At 38.4% G+C, this 21,911-nt stretch overlaps 1 protein-coding gene across 15 annotated transcripts in view; it reads right to left on the reverse strand.

Moving 5' to 3' along the window:
- The window catches only part of CEP112 (centrosomal protein 112), a 415,833-nt gene that overhangs the window by 302,930 nt on the left and 90,992 nt on the right, over positions 1 to 21,911 (reverse strand). For 12 of the 15 annotated variants that reach the window (XM_055090371.1, XM_055090379.1, XM_055090374.1 and 9 more), the window contains 4 exons: positions 7,472 to 7,626; positions 7,026 to 7,179; positions 6,162 to 6,254; positions 5,215 to 5,274 (listed from right to left, as the gene is read on the reverse strand). In XM_055090371.1, the coding sequence (XP_054946346.1) occupies positions 5,215 to 5,274; positions 6,162 to 6,254; positions 7,026 to 7,179; positions 7,472 to 7,626 (462 nt within the window). The remainder of the gene's footprint in view (positions 1 to 5,214; positions 5,275 to 6,161; positions 6,255 to 7,025; positions 7,180 to 7,471; positions 7,627 to 21,911) is intronic. The other 3 variants (XM_028498151.2, XM_055090375.1, XM_055090377.1) reach the window with 2 other exon arrangements.

A 21,911-nucleotide genomic window follows, 5' to 3' on the forward strand; every position in this document is an offset into this window, starting at 1 on the left:
TTTTTTTTTTGCGGTACGCGGGCCTCTCACTGTTGTGGCCTCTCCCGTTGCGGAGCACAGGCTCCGGACGCGCAGGCTCAGCGGCCACGGCTCACGGGCCCAGCCGCTCCGCGGCACGTGGGATCCTCCCGGACCGGGGCACGAGCCCGCGTCCCCTGCATCGGCAGGTGGATTCTCAACCACTGCGCCACCAGGGAAGCCCGGGGGCTACTCTTCATTGCGGTGCGCAGCCTTCTCATTGAGGTGGCTTCTCTTGTTGCGGAGCATGGGCTGTAGGTGCATGGGCTTCAGTAGTTGTGGCACACAGGCTCAGTAGTTGTGGCTCGTGGGCTCTAGGGTGCAGGCTCAGTAGTTGTGGCTCACGGGCCCAGCCGCTCCGTGGCATGTGGGATCCTCCCAGACCGGGGCACGAACCCGTGTCCCCTGCATCGGCAGGCGGACTCTCAACCACTGCGCCACCAGGGAAGCCCCCTCTTACTCATTCTTAAACAGAGTATTATCTGTTCAGATTTGGTGCTTGATTAAAAAAAAAAAATACGGGGGGCATAACCCTGCTCCTGTCCCAGTCCCCTAGCGAGGTCTCCTCAGAGCTGCAGGGAAAATCCAGTTCCCAGGAAATCCCCAGGAGGGTTTGGGGAGGTTTTCCCTCACCCCACAGACTAGGTCTCGGGTTCTGCGAAACCACACGTTACATGGAAACCTCACAGGAGCCGCGATCAGTCGCTGGCAAGTCAACAGCACCTGACACACTGGCCTCCAGCTGGCTGCACTAGCAGGGTTTCCCCTCGATTTCCTGCTCGGTTTTCTCCTGGGACTCAGGACTCTCTGCACACTAGCATAATTGAGATATACCCCCTTTGGTGAAAATGTCAAAAACTGAACCAACTTTGAGAAAAATCTATTAAGGTTACACGGTGATTATGATCGCAAGCTCTGGAGCCAGACTGCACAGGTTTCGCCCCTTCGCAAGCTACTCGACACTCTGTGCCTCAGTCGTCTCTTTGGAAAATGAGGACGGAAATCAGGATGAGCATGCTTTTCAAAAATTGTGATGAGTTAATAAGTGACTCCAGGTAAAGCTCTTAGAACAATATTGGGAACATGATAAATGCTCAGCAATGTTAATTACCATCACCTCCTCAGACTGAATATTCTATACACAAACATTTTCTTGAAAATTCAAGGTCATTATGAACACCCAAAACCACAATACAGCATGCCACATAATGGAATTCCCTGTGGACTATTTGCCCTTTCAGAAAATGGCCCCTGAATTGCTAAGAATTTTGAGTTCTTGTAAGCACTTTTTACCACTCACGATTCAATCTTAACCTTGGTCAAGTTCTAGCTGCCACTTCCTGATTGGCTTGTGCTACCCAAGCACCTTGATCTAATTTATCGCTTCTAAACTATTAGGACCATTTCTAAAGCAGGAATGAGACTATCTGGGCGGGAGAATGAGAGCCTTCCCTCTGAGTGAAACATGCATGTGTCAACAACGCACAGGCTTCTGAGCTGGTGGCTCCTCAAAGCGAAAAGCTGTTTCTCATTTATTTTTATATCCTCGGCACTCAGCACAACACTTGGCCCGCGCTAGAATAGTCAATAAATGCTGTTCTGGGTTTGTTTTTTGCTTATTTGTTCTTAATTGAATATATTTGTATTGAATGCTAAAGGGACTCTTGGGGTTATACTTTTAGTTTTTACCTATATTCCAGAGAGCTGGGGGTGACAGCAATAATGCTCCTGCCAACCTTTGCTTCTGAATGTGTTAATGGCAGTGGGAAATAAGCCTTAAATTGACTTGCTTGCAATCCTTTCCCTACTATATAGTTAGCATCAAAAATGAATTTTAATAATTTAAATAATGAAAACACAAACCAGATAGATAAAGATACAGCATATATTCTCCAACATGGGCATCTGCCGTAAATGAGTGAGTCAGGTGGCCAGAAGCACATTTATCGAGCATTTAGTAAATGTAGATTTCATCCCCTTACACCCTAAGAAGTTAAGTTATCAAGAAAGGTGTGCTTGTATACAGAAGAAAGAGGTTTGCTATGTGCAAGGAAACAGGTGGCGGCAGACCGCACAGCATAAAGAAGAGCTTGGAACCACGGCTGACTCACGCGCGGACCAGCCGACGCCCCACCGTGGCTTGCAACCACACTGCCCGCTCTGCTTCTCACCATGACAAATACGGTGCGTTGCGCGCCATGAATTCTATAAATCATTTCACTGCGCAATTTCATTTTTTAAAGCTTCACTCAAGACACCTGTCCTCTTGAAGAAAATTAGGCCGGTAGTAGTTGGAAAACACTATGCAATACACATAGAACTGTGTAAATTTTAAATTTTTTTAACCTAATTAAAAGAACTATACATAAATACTAAAGACTGGAATAACTTTGAACTCCATCAGACTTTAGATCTCAACTGTGACACAGTTACATCAGAATTATTATAAGTAGATATTTCAATTCCAGCACATTTTAGGATATACATGCTTAACATCTGTCTCATGAACTTCTTTCGGTAAACGCACCATCTTTTAACTCTCTGGTGCCTGTTTGGAAAACAGGCAACAGGTTATTTGTAGGAGGCAGGTGTTTCCTTGCTAGTAAAATCATTTAGCCTAACCGTTTCCTGATTTAACAGATTAGGACACTTTCTCAAACAATGAAATTTAGTTTTACTACCTATTATTTGTTTGATGTTCGAAGATCTTAAGAGCAGGCAATAGCCACCAGAGATCAGTAAAGACCATTAGATGATGCGTGTGTGCTCAAATCCGGGACAGCATCTGATGCTGCTTCTCTTACCTCAAAGACAAGTTAGACTCTGATGCTGCTTTCTTGTTGGCATGAGGAAATAATGTCATTCAGATGGCATTTCCTCCTCCTGAACAGATATCCAGAACTTAGTTTTATACCAAAAGTTACTGAATGCACACACCTGTAACACTGTCTAAGACACAAACAAAAGCGCTATCCACCCCACTTGGCTATCCGGTTACACAGTCTGGCGCTAGGTAAGATTTATGTCAGCTCTCTGAGCAGTCAAAGAGGATATTCCCTGAGGGGGGTACAGGACATCAAATCTTCAAGGGCTGAGATCACAGCAGGTTTAATAAAGAAAGAAGAACAGATGTCAATTTAAAAGGGGGAGATTATGGAATTAATTGTAAAACAAAAAGTGGCATGCTGAGCGCCATTTTCTTCCAATACAAATAATGTTAGAACGTATGCAATATGTACAACTGCACTGATTTTCCTTTACAGATGGCTGCTATTTTAAACACGTCTTATTTACACTGAAAACAATTAACACTCCTTAACTAGTTACGTTATTTAAAAGGAGACCACTTGATAGCTCACGGAAAGGGAAAAGCTGTAGTTATGATGCCTTATTAAAAGGATTTAGGTCTGCTCCCTGAAGTGAAACAGAATAGGATGGGGGAAGGTGGCTGGCTAGGGATGAACTGAGCTTTAACATTCTGTTTCTTGTGTGTGTCCATCAGGCAGAGGGGCTGGTGCAGAAACCTGAGTTTACTCAGTGGCCGAACAGCCAAGAAAAGACCGTGGTAGGAGAGACTGCCTCTCCAGCCCCAACTCTGTATGCTGGGGGACTCAACTTTGGGGTAGGAGGACTCAACTTTGGGGTAGGAGGACTCAACTTTGGGATAGGAGGACTCAACTTTGGGGTAGGAGGACTCAACTTTGGGGTAGGAATACAATCTTGTAATATTAGTCAGTGTGCGCCTTCCTCCTGGTACCAAACCCTCTGGGGCTCACAGGTAAGCAGATACCATCACTCAGGAGGAGGGCTGACCACGGAGTGTAAGAGAGCAGGAGGCCAGGAAGGTGTCCCTGATGGATGGGAGCCAGACATCTGCCCAAAGAAAGAACAAAGGACTAACAGGTACACCCACAGGATGTGGATGCCTCAGGCAGTGGGGAGCAAGGCTTATGATAGTGCATGGTCTGCTCTGGGTAAGTCAGATTGTTAAGCAGCTGCATGGCTCAACAGTAGAAACCAAAAAAATTCTTTATTTCAGTGAAAGCAGTATTTCTCCCTCCTGTTCAGATATCATTTTGTAGGCATGAAATATATTCAGTATCTTGCATTGAGCTGTATTAAAACTGCAGGGGAAAAAAACTTTAACAATAAGAAAATTAATTATAATTTTAAAGAGCACATATTTAGGTCAATGCACATCAGAAGAAATACTCACTTTTCCAAAGGACAGAAACCTTCTTCTCCCCAGACATTAACCTGCTGGAGAGCAGCGTCTATGGCTAGTTCACCCTCAACCCCGCCCCTGCATACAGTGCCTGGTGTGATACCTCGCCCCGTGAAAGCATTTAATGCATGTCTGCTGTGACGATATGCATAGATAAGATGTGGTATTACAACATCTATTAAGAATTGTGTGCTATAAAATCTGTCTAATTTTAATTTGTATGTATTTTAATTAGTCGAAGGGGTAACTTTTTCCTCATTTTCCATTATGTGGGTATTTTACAAGAGGATTAATTTGGTGGATGTTAGAACTGTAAATAATTACAAAAGCAGCAACAAAATCTTTGCTATTTCAATTACAGTTATACAGCAAACAACAAATTCAAAACTCAAGTTTGAAAGTCACAGACATACAGAATTCTATACTTTATCACCGAAGGTGTCAACAGTGTGGCAGTGACCCTAGTTGTTACTGGTAACAAGGACACCAGCATGCACCAGTAGAAACAGTCACTACAGTCACTGCTCTAAATCACGAGAGACAATGACTAATCCACTTCTTACTAATCGATCGTAGTAGACAATGCTTTCACTGTTTCATATTCTTTGGTTAATTTCTTAGAGTTCTTATTACACATATGATACAACAGAAGAAAATAACACCCAACAGTCACATCACATTTTTACTGGCAGAAAGAAAATATATTTTCAACAGGTTATTATGAAAGGTGAACATAATAATACTCTTCACTCAAATATAACATAGAAGTGGTGTTTTAATGTTGATATAATTAAAAATCAAACTGAAGAAGCTGTTTATAAACATGAAAAAGAAGAAAAATTTGATTACTGGCTAACTGAAATGAACTCAGAAATAAGGGCTGGAATGCACGGCTGTATAAAAATCAACCTTCATTCTTAACTGCCTCATGTGCTATTTTAAATGTCATAGCTTCCCATGAAACATATTACCTTTTTCTCATAGGTGCGTTTTAAGTGACATTTCTCCATTTGAAACTTATTTTCTTGATCCTGTGAATAATAAATATTTACCTTTATTATACTTAAATTGCTTCTAGGGTCAATAAAATTGGTAATCTAATGAAACAAATCAATCTCTCTGATGACAAACCTTATTTGAGTTTTGCATATTATTAAGAGAGCCCTACCTGTCCAGTTTTCTAAACTACAGCTAGAAACATGCATAGCTTTATGTTGGAGGCCATAAAACCTTAGTTATCTGAAGATGTTACCACTCTCAAAGGTACATACTTTACAGTGAAAGAGAAACTTTCTGACCCTTAGAATTAGGAGATCACTTAAAAATGACCAAATGAATCAACATGAAAATAATAAGTTTGAAGTTATATCATATAGAAGTGCTTGGTATTTTTTGACCATGAGAGAAAAGGCAAGATCTAAAAGGTGTGAAAGAGGGAGTTCCCTGGCTGTCCAATGGTTGGGACGCCACACTTCCACCGCAGGGGGCATGGGTTCAATCGCTGGTCGAGGAACTAGGATCCCACATGCCGAGCGGTGCAGCCAAATACATAAATAAATAAATAAAAGGTGTGAAAGAGAAAAAGAAACAGAGAAATTATAAAGAATGGCAGATAATAATTTAAAGAGAGAAAATAATTCTAAAATAATAATATATTTAAATAAGGTTTATTCTTTTAACTAATCTCAAAAAAAAGTAGATTGTTCAAATTAAAATTACTGTTCTTTTTACTCTATATCCCATTAGCATCTACTTTTGTTCAAGTAAATAAGATGAAAAATGATACAGTGCGATAAAAGAATCAGAAATGGCTACCTGCATTTCTGAGTTTTTTTCATCGACTCTCATTTATATGTATACACCAAGAAAAGGAAAGGTGAGTTTTAGCCATTATTCTGTATAAAAATACAGGACTCACCTTTAATTGTTGCTTTCTTTGAAGTTCTGATTCCTGTAACTGCTGTTTTAATTGACGGATGTTCTGTTCTAATTCTTTAATCATACCAGATGCCTAAAAAGATTTTAAGAAAATAATTAAAAAATGAAACTTTGATTTTTCTACCATCCTACAAACTTCTGGTTGAAGAAATTTAACTTTTTTCCCCCCTTAAGCTTCAGTTAGAATTAAAATTATCTATAAATCTGAATTTTTTTAAATTTTTAAGTTAAAAAATCTTTTAAAGTAAAAAGATAAATTAAGTACTGCATGGCATTTAAAGTTATGAAAATATAATACTGATGTAAAAAGAACAGGTATACAGAAAACTTTTTAGATTTTAATTTTAAAACCAAATCCACTGGAATATTTAATTCATGAAATATCAAGTAATTGACTATTTTAGTATTGACGCGATAGGATTTTCTTTGCCGAAAGTTTCAATTATCTGACACAAAAGTGTGTGGGTGTCCCTGAGGGTGTCTGTGGGCTCATATAAGCGTATGTGATGGCAGGAAAACTAAAGCATAACCAAGATTTCAAAATAATAATAATAATGTATAGAGTTACTCCAAAATATGTATTATTAATACAACTGAACATTTCTTCTCGGATTTTTATGTTTCCTCCTTTAAAAACTTTGGTAATTAAAAGGGTTAATTTATAGCAGATTTTAGTTCATTAAATATTTGTGTTATGCTATATATTAGACACTTAGCATTAAATTAAGCAAAGGAGAGACTAATTTAAATGCCAGACAGTAGTTAGCTTCTACTACCTTTGGCTATATGCTGAGTAAAGGAAATAAGTACTTTGTATGGCTACATCTACCAGCATCTATAGTACCTTAGAAGCTGAAAGAGCATGTTCCTTTTTCAGAAGGTTTATATCAGCATCATATTTGGTTTGTAACAGTTTCATGTTTTGCTCACAATCATTTACAAGATGATCCTTCTCTTTATGCAGTGTGTTGCACCTAAAAGCAATCAGAGAATAAAACCTATTTCCAGTATATTTATAATCAATCTCTAAAATGGAATTTTTTAGTCAACCAAATCCAAATGAATTATCTTTCAATATATCAAATAAGTATCCACATTTTTATCAACTGTTTTTAAACAGTATGCTTCTTATATTAAATGGTACTTTAAAAAATTTAACAAAGGGCAGCATTTAGATTGGAAACCTCCCAAGTTAAATGCACAAGTGTGATTAATTTTAGCAGATAATTAATAGAGTTAATATCAGTACTTTATAGCCACACCTGAGAGATATCTGACTTCAGACAATACCTTGCCTTTACTTCTTGTAATTCATTACATGTTATCTGGTAACATCTCTCAAGTTCCAATTTTTCCTGAATTAATTTCTGCTTCTGTAAATTACTGTTCTCTGCTTCTCCAGTCAGCTGCTGGACACGGGACTCCAGTTCTTTGATCATCTGGTTCTAAAATAACAGGTCATTGTTAAGAAAGCCTCTAACTTTATAACAATTCTATATCATTAAATAGCCTGAAGAAAAAATACAACGTATGAGAGATAAGAATATGAAAAAACAAATGTATCATAAACCATACTAATAAAAACTAAACCAACCTCTAAATTAACCAAGTCTTTTTTTTAAAAAAAGGAGTGCTTTCTACCATAAAAGTAAGGCTAATGTGTTTATATGCTTTTAGCCATTCATTCGTTCACTGAACAAATATTTAGTGAACCTGGCACTATTCTGATCTAGGGACATAGCAGTAAATAGAAGAGGTGAAGTCCTCAGCCTCCGGAAGGTTATATTCTCCTTATGAAACTTAATAAATCTGTATTTGTTACGTGCGTACTCAGCAGTTATTTGCTCTTCATTTCAAGTTTTAGAAAGTTTTTAAATTATAAAAGCAATGTAATAATATGTTTTAAAAAGAAATTCATAACCCAAATATTTTAATACAGAGGTTATAAGTGACACATGTAGTATCGTAAGTGTACAGGAATATCTTATTACATAGCTGCAGTGTTTGTGCACAAATTTTTCATTCATTTTTTTATTTACTTACCATTTTATCAAAAGCACTTCATTTTTCCACAGTCGTCAAAATTATCACATAATTAAATCATTTCCTTATTATTTGACATTTACATTGTTATGAATATTTTATCTTTATGGAACTAGATAAAGGTGTTTATAACTAGGTACTTTATCTAAAATTAGGGTAAGCAAGCATTAGCTAAAAGGATAATCAATTTTCATTTTAATGATTACACTTCCAGTAATGAGAAAAGGTTAGGATGATGTTCCAAATAGTATCCTTTTATACTCATTCTAAGATAAACATTTAAAATAAAGTTTAAGCATTAAATAATATTACAGCCCCAACATCCTTGTATTCATTTCATTCTTTTTTTTTAATGTTTATTTATTTTCTTATTAGTCATCCATTTTATACATATTAGTGTATACATGTCAATCCCAATCTCCCAATTCATCACACCACCAGCACCACCCGCTGCTTTCCCCCCTTGGTGTCCATACGTTTGTTCTCTACATCTGTGTCTCTATTTCTGTCCTGCAAATTGCTTCATCTGTACCATTTTTCTAGGTTCCACATACATGCGTTAATATATGATATTTGTTTTTCTCTTTCTGACTTACTTCACTCTGTATGACAGTCTCTAGATCCATCCACGTCTCTACAAATGACCCAACTGCGTTCCTTTTTGTGGCTGAGTAATATTCCACTGTATTTATGTACCACATCTTCTTCATCCATTCGTCTGTCTATGGACATTTAGATTGCTTCCATGACCTGGCTATTGTAAATAGTGCTGCAATGAACATTGGGGTGCATGACTCTCTTTGAATTATGGTTTTCTCAGGGTATATGCCCAGTAGTGGGATTGCTGGGTCATATGGTAATTCTATTTTTAGTTCTTTAAGGAACCTCCGTACGTTCTCCATAGTGGCTGTATCAATTTACAGCCAACAGTACAAGAGGGTTCCCTTTTCTCCACACCCTCTCCAGAATTTGCTGTTTGTAGATTTTCTGATGATGCCCATTCTGACCGGTGTGAGGTGATATCTCATTGTAGTTTTGATTTGCATTTCTCTAATAATTAGTGATGTTGAGCAGGTTTTCATGTGTTTCTTGGCCATCTGTATGTCTTCTTTGGAGAAATGTCTATTTAGGTCTTCTGCCCATTTTTGGATTGGGTTGTTTGTTTTTTAATATTGAGCTGCATGAGCTGTTTATATATTTTGGAGATTAATCCCTTGTCCGATGATTCGTTTGCAAATATTTTCTCCCATTCGGAGGGTTGTCTTTTCGTCTTGTTTACGGTTTCCTTTGCTGTGCAAAAGCTTTTAAGGTTCATTAGGTCCCATTTATTTATTTTTGTTTTTATTTCCATTACCCTATGAGGTGGATCAAAAAAGATCTTGCTGTGATTTATGTCAAAGAGTATTCTTCCTACGTTTTCCTCTAAGAGTTTTATAGTGTCCGGTCTTACATTTAGGTCTTGAATCCATTTTGAGTTTATTTTTGTGTATGGTGTTAGGGAGTGTTCTTATTTCATTCTTTTGCATGTAGCTGTCCAGTTTTCCCAGCACCACTTATTGAAGAGACTGTCTTTTCTCCATTAAATGGTATTACAGCCCCAACATCCTGTGTTCATTTCATTCTTTCTTCACTACAGTATGAATTAGGTATATAATTTAAATTTTGGTGCCATAACTTCCAAATCTGAGCAATGGAAATAATTATGTCTAATGTAAAAATATGGTATGTAGATTAACTTTTTAAAGTATGTACAATTTCTAGCTCAAAGCCTGACACATTCAGATGCTCAGATTTCTTCTCTATACACCCGATTCACTTTGCCTCTTTGTTAGTGATGCCTCTGCTTTAGGAGTTTCTTTCAGAAGATAGTTTCAATTTTTCAATATATATCCTAAACTCTCCCTCTTTCCTAAATGTTAATTTACTGGAAGAAATAAAGAAAAGAATATTTCTTTTGTCTTCCAGTTTTAAATGGTGGAAAAAAGGTGATTTGTTTTCCTTCTCTTGGAAATTACCAAAGAGAGACAAGATATACTAGAAACATAAATGAAACTCCATCTTAATGGAGAGCAGAGGAACTTAAATTTCCGACTATGAAGAAGTAGCTTGCAACACGTCATGCTCCCACTGAGAACAACTGAAACCCCAAAAAGATACAAAAGAAATCTATCTATTTGAAGGCACTGGAGAACTTCCAATGCAGCTAGGACTTAGGGGGCCAGAGGAAGAAACACCAGAGAGGTGAGCCCACATTGTGCAAGCTGCTTTTACCATTGAGGCATTTTCCAATCTTGAAGGATGAGAATGGGGCAAGGAAAGCAGAGCAGAGCAGAGGGTGGCCGAGCAGCCAGAGCTGAGGAACCGAAATCCCTGAGAGAAAGGAGCTCCACACAAGCAGCTTCTCCTCAAGGCATTTGGCAAATTCTTAACATCTGCAGGGCAGGAAGCCAAGAAACCAAGATAAAATAAATACTCTGAAAAGCAGACTAGCGTTTTCAGCAATGTCACTGTACTCAGGAGTAAGAAATCGTAGATTATTCAAGGAGGGCCCTTAATAACATCACAGGCTTTCATTTGGGACCTGTGTTGATGGCTACAATTCGGACTGGAAATGAATCAGCAGAAGACCAAAGATTACAAAGACTTCAACCCAGCCCTGAGTCAGCTCAGTCCGTGAATGGATCAAGGTGAGTTATCTCCATACCAGCTGCATCTCAGAGTTCAGGGTGGAGCCTCTCTGGAGGCTCCAGAGCATTTATTATTTTTCATACACAATGCCTGGCATTCAATCAGAAAATACCAGGATTCCAAGAAATAGAATCCAGAGGAAAAAAATAGAAATAGACATGCATATGGTCCAGATATTGAAATTATAAAACCTATGAGGAATCTGTTATCCTAACTCAAAATATATGAGGATGGCCAGCAAAATTAAATGATCAAATAGAAATGCAGGAATACTCCAGGAGAGAATGACCTATGGCTGGAGATCTTAGAAAATATCATCAGAACACAGTTATCCAAACTAAGCGGCATGCAAATAATCTCTTCCTTGGTTCAGTGATAACATACGCACAGGTTGTGGCTGGAAACTCTGAACCCAATCTGGCATGAAAAAGAAGAAAGAAAGGCTGGACTGAATGAAAAATTATACAAGCCATATTTTCTGGAAACAATCTATGGCTAGGGCAATTAAGGGAAAGAAATGACATTATGAGAAGCATTACTGCAGCTATTGAGCATAAATGCTCAAAGAATTCTCTCACATACATCCCTGCATAGTAAGAAATTCATGCTATGATGGAACATGGCCCTAGTCCTATATACCCAGAAACTGTCTTCAAATAACTGGCCAAGGAAGAAATCTGTATATTGAAAGATGAGTAATAATCAAAAATGGGCCAGGATTCAATCTATATAAATATATGGTAAGGAAATGAGAGGAAAGGCAGAAAAAACAAAAGACAAATGAAGAATATTCACTAAATAAAATCACTTACATGTGACAGATTAAAATCAATGCCAAATGTATCACAAGGAACATCTTTTACAATGTGCAAAAAAATCACATATCCATAAAAACCTAGTAAATCTCACCTCTATAAAAAAATAAGTCAGAGAAAAACTGTAAGATCTCAGGTAGTGCTACTGAGAGACAGGAAGTAATGAAACATGAACACACAGATCTTAGGAAAAGGAAAACTAAAATGAAAATAGCTCCATAAAAAAGAATGGTTGGAGGGAGATACAGTTAAAAAAAAAAATGAAGGAAAAGCTTGTGGAAAGCAAGCAAACCAGAATGGACAAAAATTAAACACAAGAGCAAACAACTGATGTAGAAAAGAGAAAAATGATAGTTCAAATTTACATCATTGGTGTACCTAAAGAAAATAAAAAACATACTATAAGAAAACTGTACAAAGGGCACACCATAAAACTGACACAGATGAAAAATGCCACAGTTATGGTAAGTTACTGAACTTCAAGGAAATGATCTTTTCAGAATATTAATCAAATATCACTTTCCTGCTCAAAACCATCCAATGACTTCCCTTCTACTCAGAAAAAGAAGAGATTATTATGGCTTCTCTGTTCTCATCTCCTACCACTCTCCTTTCTCTTTTATTAACCTTCATTTTTCTTTTTAGTACCTGTCACAAACTTATATATTTATTTGTTTTTTTATTGTTGTTTATCTTCACCAGTAAAATGTAAGCTCAAGACACTGCTTTGTTCACTATAAATCTCGTTTCTAGATCAGTGTTTGGCTTGTAGTAAGCACTCAATACTGAGAGAGGATCTACATACAAAACAGAAACAGACTCACAGACATAGAAAACAAACTTATGGCTACCAAAGGGGAAAGATGGGGAAGGGAAAAAAAAAAACAACCCTTGGAAATAATAAGACACTATAGCTAGGTTGCAGGATACAAGGTTAATATACAAAAGTCAATCACTTTTCCTAGTAATAAACAAGGGGAATTTGACATTAAAAACACAATACTATTTAAATTAGCACCCCCCAAAATGAAATACATACAAATATAACAAAATATGTACAAGATCTACATGAGGTAAACTACAAATCTCTGATGAAAGAATGAGAAAAATCAAAGAACTAAATAAATGGAGAGACAGTCCATGTTCATGGATAGGAAGATTCAATAATGTCCATGTCAGTTATTCCCAAATTGATCTACAGATTTAATGCAATACCAATCAAAATGTCAGCAAGCTATTTTATGGATATGGACAAACTGCTCTTAAAGTTTATATGGAGAGACAAAAGACACAAAATAGCCAATACAAAATTGAAAAAGAACAAAGTTGGAGGACTGACACTGCCTACTTCAAGACTTACTATAAGGCTACAGTAAGCAAAACACTGTGGTACTGTCAAAAGAAAAGACAGATAGATCAATGGAACAGAACAGAGGCCAGAAAGAGACCCCCATAAATACAGTCTGCTGATCTTTGACAAAGGAGCAAAGGCAATACAATGGAGCAAAGATAGTCTTTTCAACAAATGGTGCTAGAACAGATGGACAACCATGTGCAACAAAAAAAGAATCTAGACACATCTTACAAACTATCTCAAAACAGATCACAGACCTAAATGCAAAATGCAAAACTACAGAAATCCTAGAAGATAACATATGTAAAAAACCTAGATTATCTTAAGTTTGGCAATGACTTTTTAGACACACCGTCCATGGCACAATGCATGAAAAAAATAATTGATAGATTGGACTTCATTAAAATTAAATTTTTCTATTCCATAAAAGATAATATGTATTGAGAGGATTAGAACATAAGCCACAGACTGAGAAAAATATTTGCAAAAGACACATCTGATGAAGGACTGTTATCCAAAATATACAAAGAACTCTTAAAATTTAACAATAATACAATAAAAAACTAATTAAAAAATGGGTCAAAGACTTAGACACCTCACCAGAGAAGATATACAGATGACAAATAAGCATATGAAAGGATGTCATATCACATGTCATCATATATCATCATGGAAATGCAAATTAAAACAATGAGATATCACTACACACCCACTAGAATGGCCAAAATCCAGAACACTGACAACAAATGCTGACAAGTATGTGGAACGACAGGGACTCTCATTCATCACTGGCAGGAATGTAAAGTAGTACAGCCATCTTAGAAGGCAGTTTGGCAGTTTCTTATGAAACATACTCTTACCATACAATCCAGAAATCATGCTCTTTGGTATTTACCCAAACGAGTTAAAAACTTGTGTCCATACAAAAATATGCACACAGATGTTTTGTCTTGTTTTAATTAATTTATTTATTTGGCTGCGCTGGGTCTTAGTTGGGGCACACAGGATCTTCATTGCCTCGTGCGGGATCTTTAGCTGAATGTGGAATCTTTTTTTAGTTGCAGCATGCGGGATCTAGTTCCCTGACCAGGGATCGAACCAGGGCCCCCTGCATTGGGAGCATGGAGTCTTAACCCCTGGACCACCGGGGAAGTCCCTGCACACAGATGTTTATAGCAGCTTTGTATTCATAACTGCCAAAACTTGGAAGCAACTAAGATGCCCTTCAGTAGGTGAGTGGATAAACTGGTACATCCAGAGGATGGAACATTGTTTAGCACTAAAAAGGAATGGGCTATCAAGCCATGAAAGGGCATAGAGGAAATTTAAATGCATATTAATAAGTAAAAGAAACCAATCTGGGACTTCCCTGCTGGCTCAGTGCTTAAGAATCTGCCTGCCAATGCAGGGGACACGGGTTCGAGCCCTGGTCCGGGAAGATCCCACATGCCGCATAGCAACTAAACCTGTGTGCCACAACTACTGAGCCTGAGCTCTAGAGCCCCCGAGCCACAACTACTGAGCTCGCCTGCCACAACTATGGAAGCCCGCATGCCTAGAGCCTGTGCTCCGCAACAAGAGAAGCCACCGCAATAAGAAGCCCGCGCACCACAACGGAGAGTAGACCCCGCTTGCTGCAACTAGAGAAAGCCCGCACACAGCAATGAAGACCCAATGCAGCCAAAAATAAATAAATTAATTTTTTTTTAAAAAAGAAAGCAACAAATCTGAAAAGTCTACATACTGTATGACTCCAACTATATGACATTCTGGAAAAGACAAAAACTATGAAGACAGTTGCCGGGGTTGCGGGGAGGGAAGGATGAACAGGTAGAGCACAGGGGATTTTTAGGGCAGTGAAAATACTATGTGTAATACTGTAATTTTAGATCAATCTATGTTATTATACATTTGTCCAAGCCCGCAGACTACCTAATACCAAGAGTGAACTCTAATGGAAGCTATGGACCTTGGGTGATGATGCAGCAACGTAGGTTCATAAACTGTGACTGCTGTAGCGTCTGGTGGGAGATGTCCATGGAAGGAGGCTCTGCATGCCAGTAGTAGGGACAGGGATACATGGGAAATCTCTCTACCTTCCTCCTCCTCAATTTCGCTGTGAATAAAACAGCTCTAAAAAATTAAGTCTAAGAAAGGTAGGTCCCAAAACCATTTCCTTTACCACAATATCCAACACATATCCTCAGGCTCATGCTATGTTTGGCAATGGACTGTACGCGTGACGTCCATGCTAATTCCAGCAAACACAGACCAAACTGGCAAAGACTTGCTTCTCCTGAGAGTCACTTACCAATTAATTCAGATAGCTCACCTGTGTAGCACAGGTGATACATAATAGATAGAGAGCCCATGAAATGGGCCAAAACAACCTAGTTGGTGCCCTCTGTGAAGACTGGCACGAGGTTAGGAAGTCCCAGCACTATGCCAAACAGAACAGCCACCAAAGGGAAGACAAAGTGTGGAAGTTAGGAAAAGGGTTCAGGAGTAGAAAAGCAGGATAGCAGCCAATCAAACTAGAAAGACAAAGCACAAGAGGGGTGAGCGTGATAGCAGAAGAAACAGAGTGAGGTGTGAGCAGGCTTCAAACAAAGAACAGAACCATTCTGATACCAAGCCTCAACCACTGGGCACCTGTGTTTAACACCTGCACTGCTGGAAGCTGGCACAGTTTCCGGTGCAAGGATACTATTAAATGTGGCCTTACTGGGCAGCCAAGTACTGTATGAACTGAAGATGTGGCTTCTGCACTGAAGTCTATATTTATTGAACAGATACTTGTATATGTACTGGTACAAACTTTCTGAAGCAAAATGTATGAGGACAGTTATTCACTTTATTATTTATTTTATTTACTATTTTATATTTATTTTTAAAAGTATTTTCTTAACACATTGTGTCTTAGACAAAATGAAGTAAGCATAAAGTAAATGAAAGAAATTTAAAACTTATAATGGGACTTCCCTGGTGGCACGGTGGTTAAGAATACGCCTGCCAATGCAGGGGACACAGGTTCGAGCCCTGGTCTGGGAAGATCCCACATGCCGCGGAGCAACTAAGCCTGTGTGCCACAACTACTGAGCCTGCACTCCAGAGCCCGCAAGCCACAACTCCTGAAGCCCGGGCGCCTAAAGCCTGTGCTCTGCAACAAGAGAAGCCACCACGACAAGAAGCCCACGCACCGCAACGAAGAGCAGCCCCTGCTCACCGCAACTAGAGAAAGCCCACGCGCAGCAACTAAGACCCAACGCAGCCAAAAATAAATAAATAACTTAAAAAAAAAACCTTATAATGTCAGGGGAAACCCACAGACATATATGAAATACCTAAATAACATTTGGCCAAAATAATCTTTAAAAAATGAATACAAAGAACAGAGGGGACACAAAATAGTGAAGGCCTCAAAATGGGGCAAAAAGTTATTCAGATAAAAAGATGCTGATGTAGAACCATAAAAAGATGCTGATGTAGAATCACATTTTTCAGGCTGTAACAAACAGTGTGGGAGGGGAATTCCAGAGTTTATAACTGCAGGATCAGAGAAGGAACAAACAGATTACCTTGGGTACAAAGAATATCTTCCCACATTGTGAACTCAGAGGTGGCACTCGGAAGACGAGGTTGGAGTTCTTGAAAGGACATGGCTTGTAGACAGAAGTTATAATAGGCATTAGATTAGTAATTCAAGTTCTCGGTCATGGGAAAATGGGACAAACTGCACTTGTGGGATTTGGAACAAGAGGAGAATGGGAGAGCGACTGGCAGGCTCCTGGAAGATCCTGGAATGAGGCAACAATGGCCTGAATTCAAGTGGTAGCTGTGGAAACAGAAGGGGAGAGAGCAGGTCCAGGAAAATTTTCAGAGAAGTAAATAGTATGATTGAGTAAAATACTACATGCAGGAGATGAGAAGTGGAAAAATCATAAATCTTCCAGGTTGAAAATCTAATATGCCAAGAGAACTGGCACATTCTTCCCCGGAAGAAATGCAGGCTGTGAAAAAAGAACCTAGTTCTATTACAAACAATACATAAAAGAATATATAGTTCTATTACAAATACATAAAAACCTCATTGAAGGGGTGGTGGGAAAGGTGATGACCTAAGCAATTTTGAAATGAGTGGCATCTGTGAGACCAAAGGCAAAAGGAACTGCACGTAAGCACTGTTCCCTAGTTGACAAAGTTGGTTGCCATGGGGATATGGATCGACAACTCTGATTATATCCATTTCTGTACACTGAAATTGAACAATTAGAAGATGATGGTGGAGGCCAAGTTTCCAATGTTGGATTGAGAATTTACAGAGGGGAGGAGAAGGCTAGAATAATCCATGTGGTAATGGTTTAGAGTTACAGACATCATTAAGGGATTATGTTTAGCTTAATACAGATACAGATGGTTACATACACTAATGTTTATAGATATGCATATATATATAGAGGTTTATATATACACAAATACTCTGTCTGGTGAGAGGAAATAAAAGAAATGACACCCCAGCAGTAATAAGTACACCCAGCAAACAGATCCTGGTTTCTAATACCAGTCTCCATATAATCCACATTGATGGGGTGGGTCAAAGGGGCAGAAGGGCCTACTGTAGGATCTCCCAACGGCTGAAGCTGGAACAATTTAAGCAACAAAATAAAGGAATATTGGATTATAGCCCAGAGCATAAGATAAATATCTATGAGTCCATACTGATAAAAATAAATGATTCAATAAATTAATAAATGAGGGAGAAGAGACAAATCTCCCACGCAAAAAAACTCCAAATAATTTACATAAATACTCCACCCTCAAGTATGGAGAGTATAACTCCCCACTTCTTATGCACAGGCTGCACACAGGTACTTCCTTCCAAAGAAGACAGTATGGAAAGGCAGGGAGGGAATGCCTTCACAGTGGAAAACCTAACAAACACTACCTCAGCCAGATGACCAAGGTTAATATCCACAGTAAGTCATTAGTAGCATATACCCTTGATGTGACATGCTGAGAACAGCACTTCACCTCCGTGATCTTACTGCCTCAACCCATAACCCCAGTCTAATCAGGAGAAAAACATGAGACAAATTCCAATACAGGGCATTATACAATATTCCTGACCAGTCCTCCTCAAAACTGTCAAGGCTATTAAAAACAAGGGAAGTCTGAGAAACTGTCACAACCAAAAGGAACCTAAGCAGAAAATACAATGTGGTATCTGGATGAGATCCTGGAAAAGAAAAAGGACATTAGGTAAAAATTAAGGAAAACTGAATAAACTATGGACTTCAGTTTATTAATGTATCCTGTTGATTCACTGATTGTAACAACTGTACCAAAATAATGTAAGATGTTACAAAGAGGGGAAGTTGGGTGTCGGGTATATAGGGACTCTCTGTACCATCTTCTCAGGTTTTCTGTAAATCTAAAACTGTCCTAAAAAATAAAATCTATTTTTCTAAATGGTCATCTTGTTCAAAATGATGAACTGGTGCTATTTGGGAGTTTTTTCTTTAAAATTGTGAGGCTGGGAGAAAAATTCTGGTGGCGACTATAAAATGACAAATCCTGGCCATCTCAGAGAGTGACGAGCTGCTGTATGAATCACCACATGCCACTAACAATAATAGTTAATAATAGTTAACACAATACTTACGTGTCTAGGCCCCTTTGATACTCTTTAAACTGGATTCAGGTCCATGAATAGAATTCAGAGTGTCAGGGACTTTGAATGGAAAAAAATAGCTCCTCTTTATTTTCAGTCCCCTAACTAACTGACCTTCAGCATTTCCCTTTAACTATGAACACAGTCAACAACCAAGTTACTATTAGCAATACCTATGAATAACAGAAACATAGATATTTCCATAGACCATACAGTGTTGGATAATCACTAATATTATTTATCCTCCTCATTATTCATAAATTACAATAGTTATTAGGCCCACTGCTAAATCTTGATATTTACTGCATTAGTTTAGAAGCATATGTATTACTTTATCATGACTTGGATTTATTAATATTTTGATGACTGTAACTCAATATAATTTCTTTGCAATCTCATGTATTTTATTAAATTTTCAAATACCATTCTGAGAAGGGGTGCATAAACTTCACAAGATTACCAGTGGCATCCATGGTACAGAAATGGGTAAAGAATTCCACTAATAAAGCCTAAAATCTCAATAAAACTACTCACAGACTTTGTGTGTCTAAACCCTGGTATGAATAGAGCCCTGTATTTTACAGCTGTCACCTCCCCAAGCATCTAAGAATTTTGCTATCATTTTCATATTTAGAAGTTCTAATATATTGTCTTAAAAACCCAGTGTTTAGGGGCTTCCCTGGTGGCGCAGCGGTTGCGCGTCCGCCTGCCGATGCAGGGGCACCGGGTTCGCGCCAGCTGTCACCTCCCCAAGCATCTAAGAATTTTGCTATCATTTTCATATTTAGAAGTTCTAATATATTGTCTTAAAAACCCAGTGTTTAAGGGACTCTGTTTAAGACTAAATAATGAAGAATTATATATCTTATTTCAAAAGAACTTGGAATATTTCCAAGTAAAAGAGCAATGTAACATGCTACTCCTCACTGATTTAGTTATAAAAATGTCACTTTTCTATCACCATCATTTTGTGTTCTGTTTATCTAAATAAATTTAATACAGTTCAAAACTAAAAAAAAAAAATCCAATGTTTACATGTTTAATTATTAGTTTCACACAAGAAAATCCCTGCCAATAGCAAAAGACATGAGTCTAATCATCTATACAATTGTCTGCTTACGGTAAACGGCACGGAAACAGAATAAGACCCAACAAAAAAAGAAAAAATCCTGAAAGAACAAAACACAGGAACTAATTCTCAGTGACAGTCTCGTCTTTCATCTTAAGCCATGCCTTGAACTCTATCTTGTTTAACTGTTAAATCAGGAGCAGCTCAGCAAGATCTGTCTAGTTTTGAGGATTCTTAAATTCAATGCTGCTGACAGACTCTGTCCATTTTTCTCTATACTTACTGTTATCTAATGACAAGGTCTGAATGCTAATTTTTAAATTCAACTTTCATTAAAAATATAATGAAGTTTCTCCAACAGTAACCTCTTGGCCCCAAAGTATCACTTTACCTTACATCCCAAATTGATAAAAATTAAAATTCCCCTGTGAAAGCTGTTACTCTCTTAATGATATTTAACTAATGAAATATAACAATGCAGTAGGCATTTTAGACAATCAATATGTTTCATAAATTTTAACCCTAAAATTACTTAATATATTTATTCACTTTTGTGAAAATTTAGGATGTTGAGATGACGACAATGTACTTCAGATATAAATGTGGGTTTTGTTCATGGCTCTGAATATCATCACTATGCTGACTATCCAGAAATAAACCCTTGGCTTTCCTCCTAGTAAACCTGATCCACCTTCAGCCTTCTCCATCCCAGGGAACAGTAGCAGCACTTGGCAGTTCTCACCTCTTGACTGACATCCAAGGCCAAGCTGCCCACCTCTCCCGCCTGGACCTACGACACCAGCGTCCTGATCGGTCTCCCGGCTCCCATGCTCGGCCACCCAGAGATTGTTCTCCGCACAGAGCAAGACAGATGCTTTAAAAATAATAGTCAGATGGAACCACTTTCATGTGCTCAATCCAATACAAATTGAATACAAATATACCAGAAATTCACTGAACTGTACGAAGGATTGTTAACAATAATCCAATACAGGGTTTTCCCTGATTTGCCCACTGACGTATTTTCCTGCCGCACTCCTGTCTGCTCACAGGGCCCCGTCCACGCCATCCCTTGCTCTCCTGTGAACTTCCCAGACAGTCCCAGCGTTCGGATCTTTGCACTGGCCATTCCATCTGCCCAAAACGCTTTTCCCAGAGGACCGCACGGCCCCCATACTTCTCAAAGGCGCTGTGTAAGCACCCACTCCAGAAGACTGGCCCCCCAGCACCCGTCCGCAGCAGCGCTCACCTCTGCTTTATTCCTCATACTGGTGTTACTCAACCTTTTTAAAACATGATTGCCATTAGTTAATTAACTAAGAAGCCAGTTTAGATATTTTTCTTCTAATCATCCCCTACTATGAAATTTTAATACCACCGTCTTGTTTATTTATAAACAACTATGCCCACTGGAGGGTCACAATCCATTATAATACCTAAGTTTTTTAACCCCAAGAACCAATTTCCACCTCCTTGAGGATGAAATCACCACACTGATTTTTCTTTGTAATTTTATTTATTTTTTATTTTTTATACAGCAGGTTATTAGTTATCTATTTTATACATATCAGTGTACACGTGTCAGTCCCAATCTCCCAGTTCATCCCACCACCACCACCACCCACCCCCACTGCTTTCCCGAAACTCTTGGTGTCCATACGTTTGTTCTCTACATCAGTGTCTCTATTTCTGCCGTGCAAACTGGTTCATCGGTACCATTTTCCTAGGTTCCACATATGTGCGCTAATATACAATATTTGTTTTTCTCTTTCTGACTTACTTCACTCTGTATGACGGTCTCTAGATCCATCCACGTCTCTACAAATGACCCAACTGCGTTCCTTTTTATGGCTGAGTAATATTCCATTGTATTTATGTACCACATCTTCTTTATCCATTCGTCTGTCTATGGACATTTAGGTTGCTTCCATGTCCTGGCTATTGTAAATAGTGCTGCAATGAACACTGAGGGGCATGTGTCTCTTTAAATTATGGTTTTCTCTGGTATTTGCCCAGTAGTGGGATTGCTGGGTCATATGGTAATTCTATTTTTAGTTTTTTAAGGAATCTCCATACTGTTCTCCATAGTG

This window comes from Physeter macrocephalus, chromosome 14 (assembly GCF_002837175.3).
Source record: "Physeter macrocephalus isolate SW-GA chromosome 14, ASM283717v5, whole genome shotgun sequence".
NCBI lineage: Eukaryota > Metazoa > Chordata > Mammalia > Artiodactyla > Physeteridae > Physeter > Physeter macrocephalus.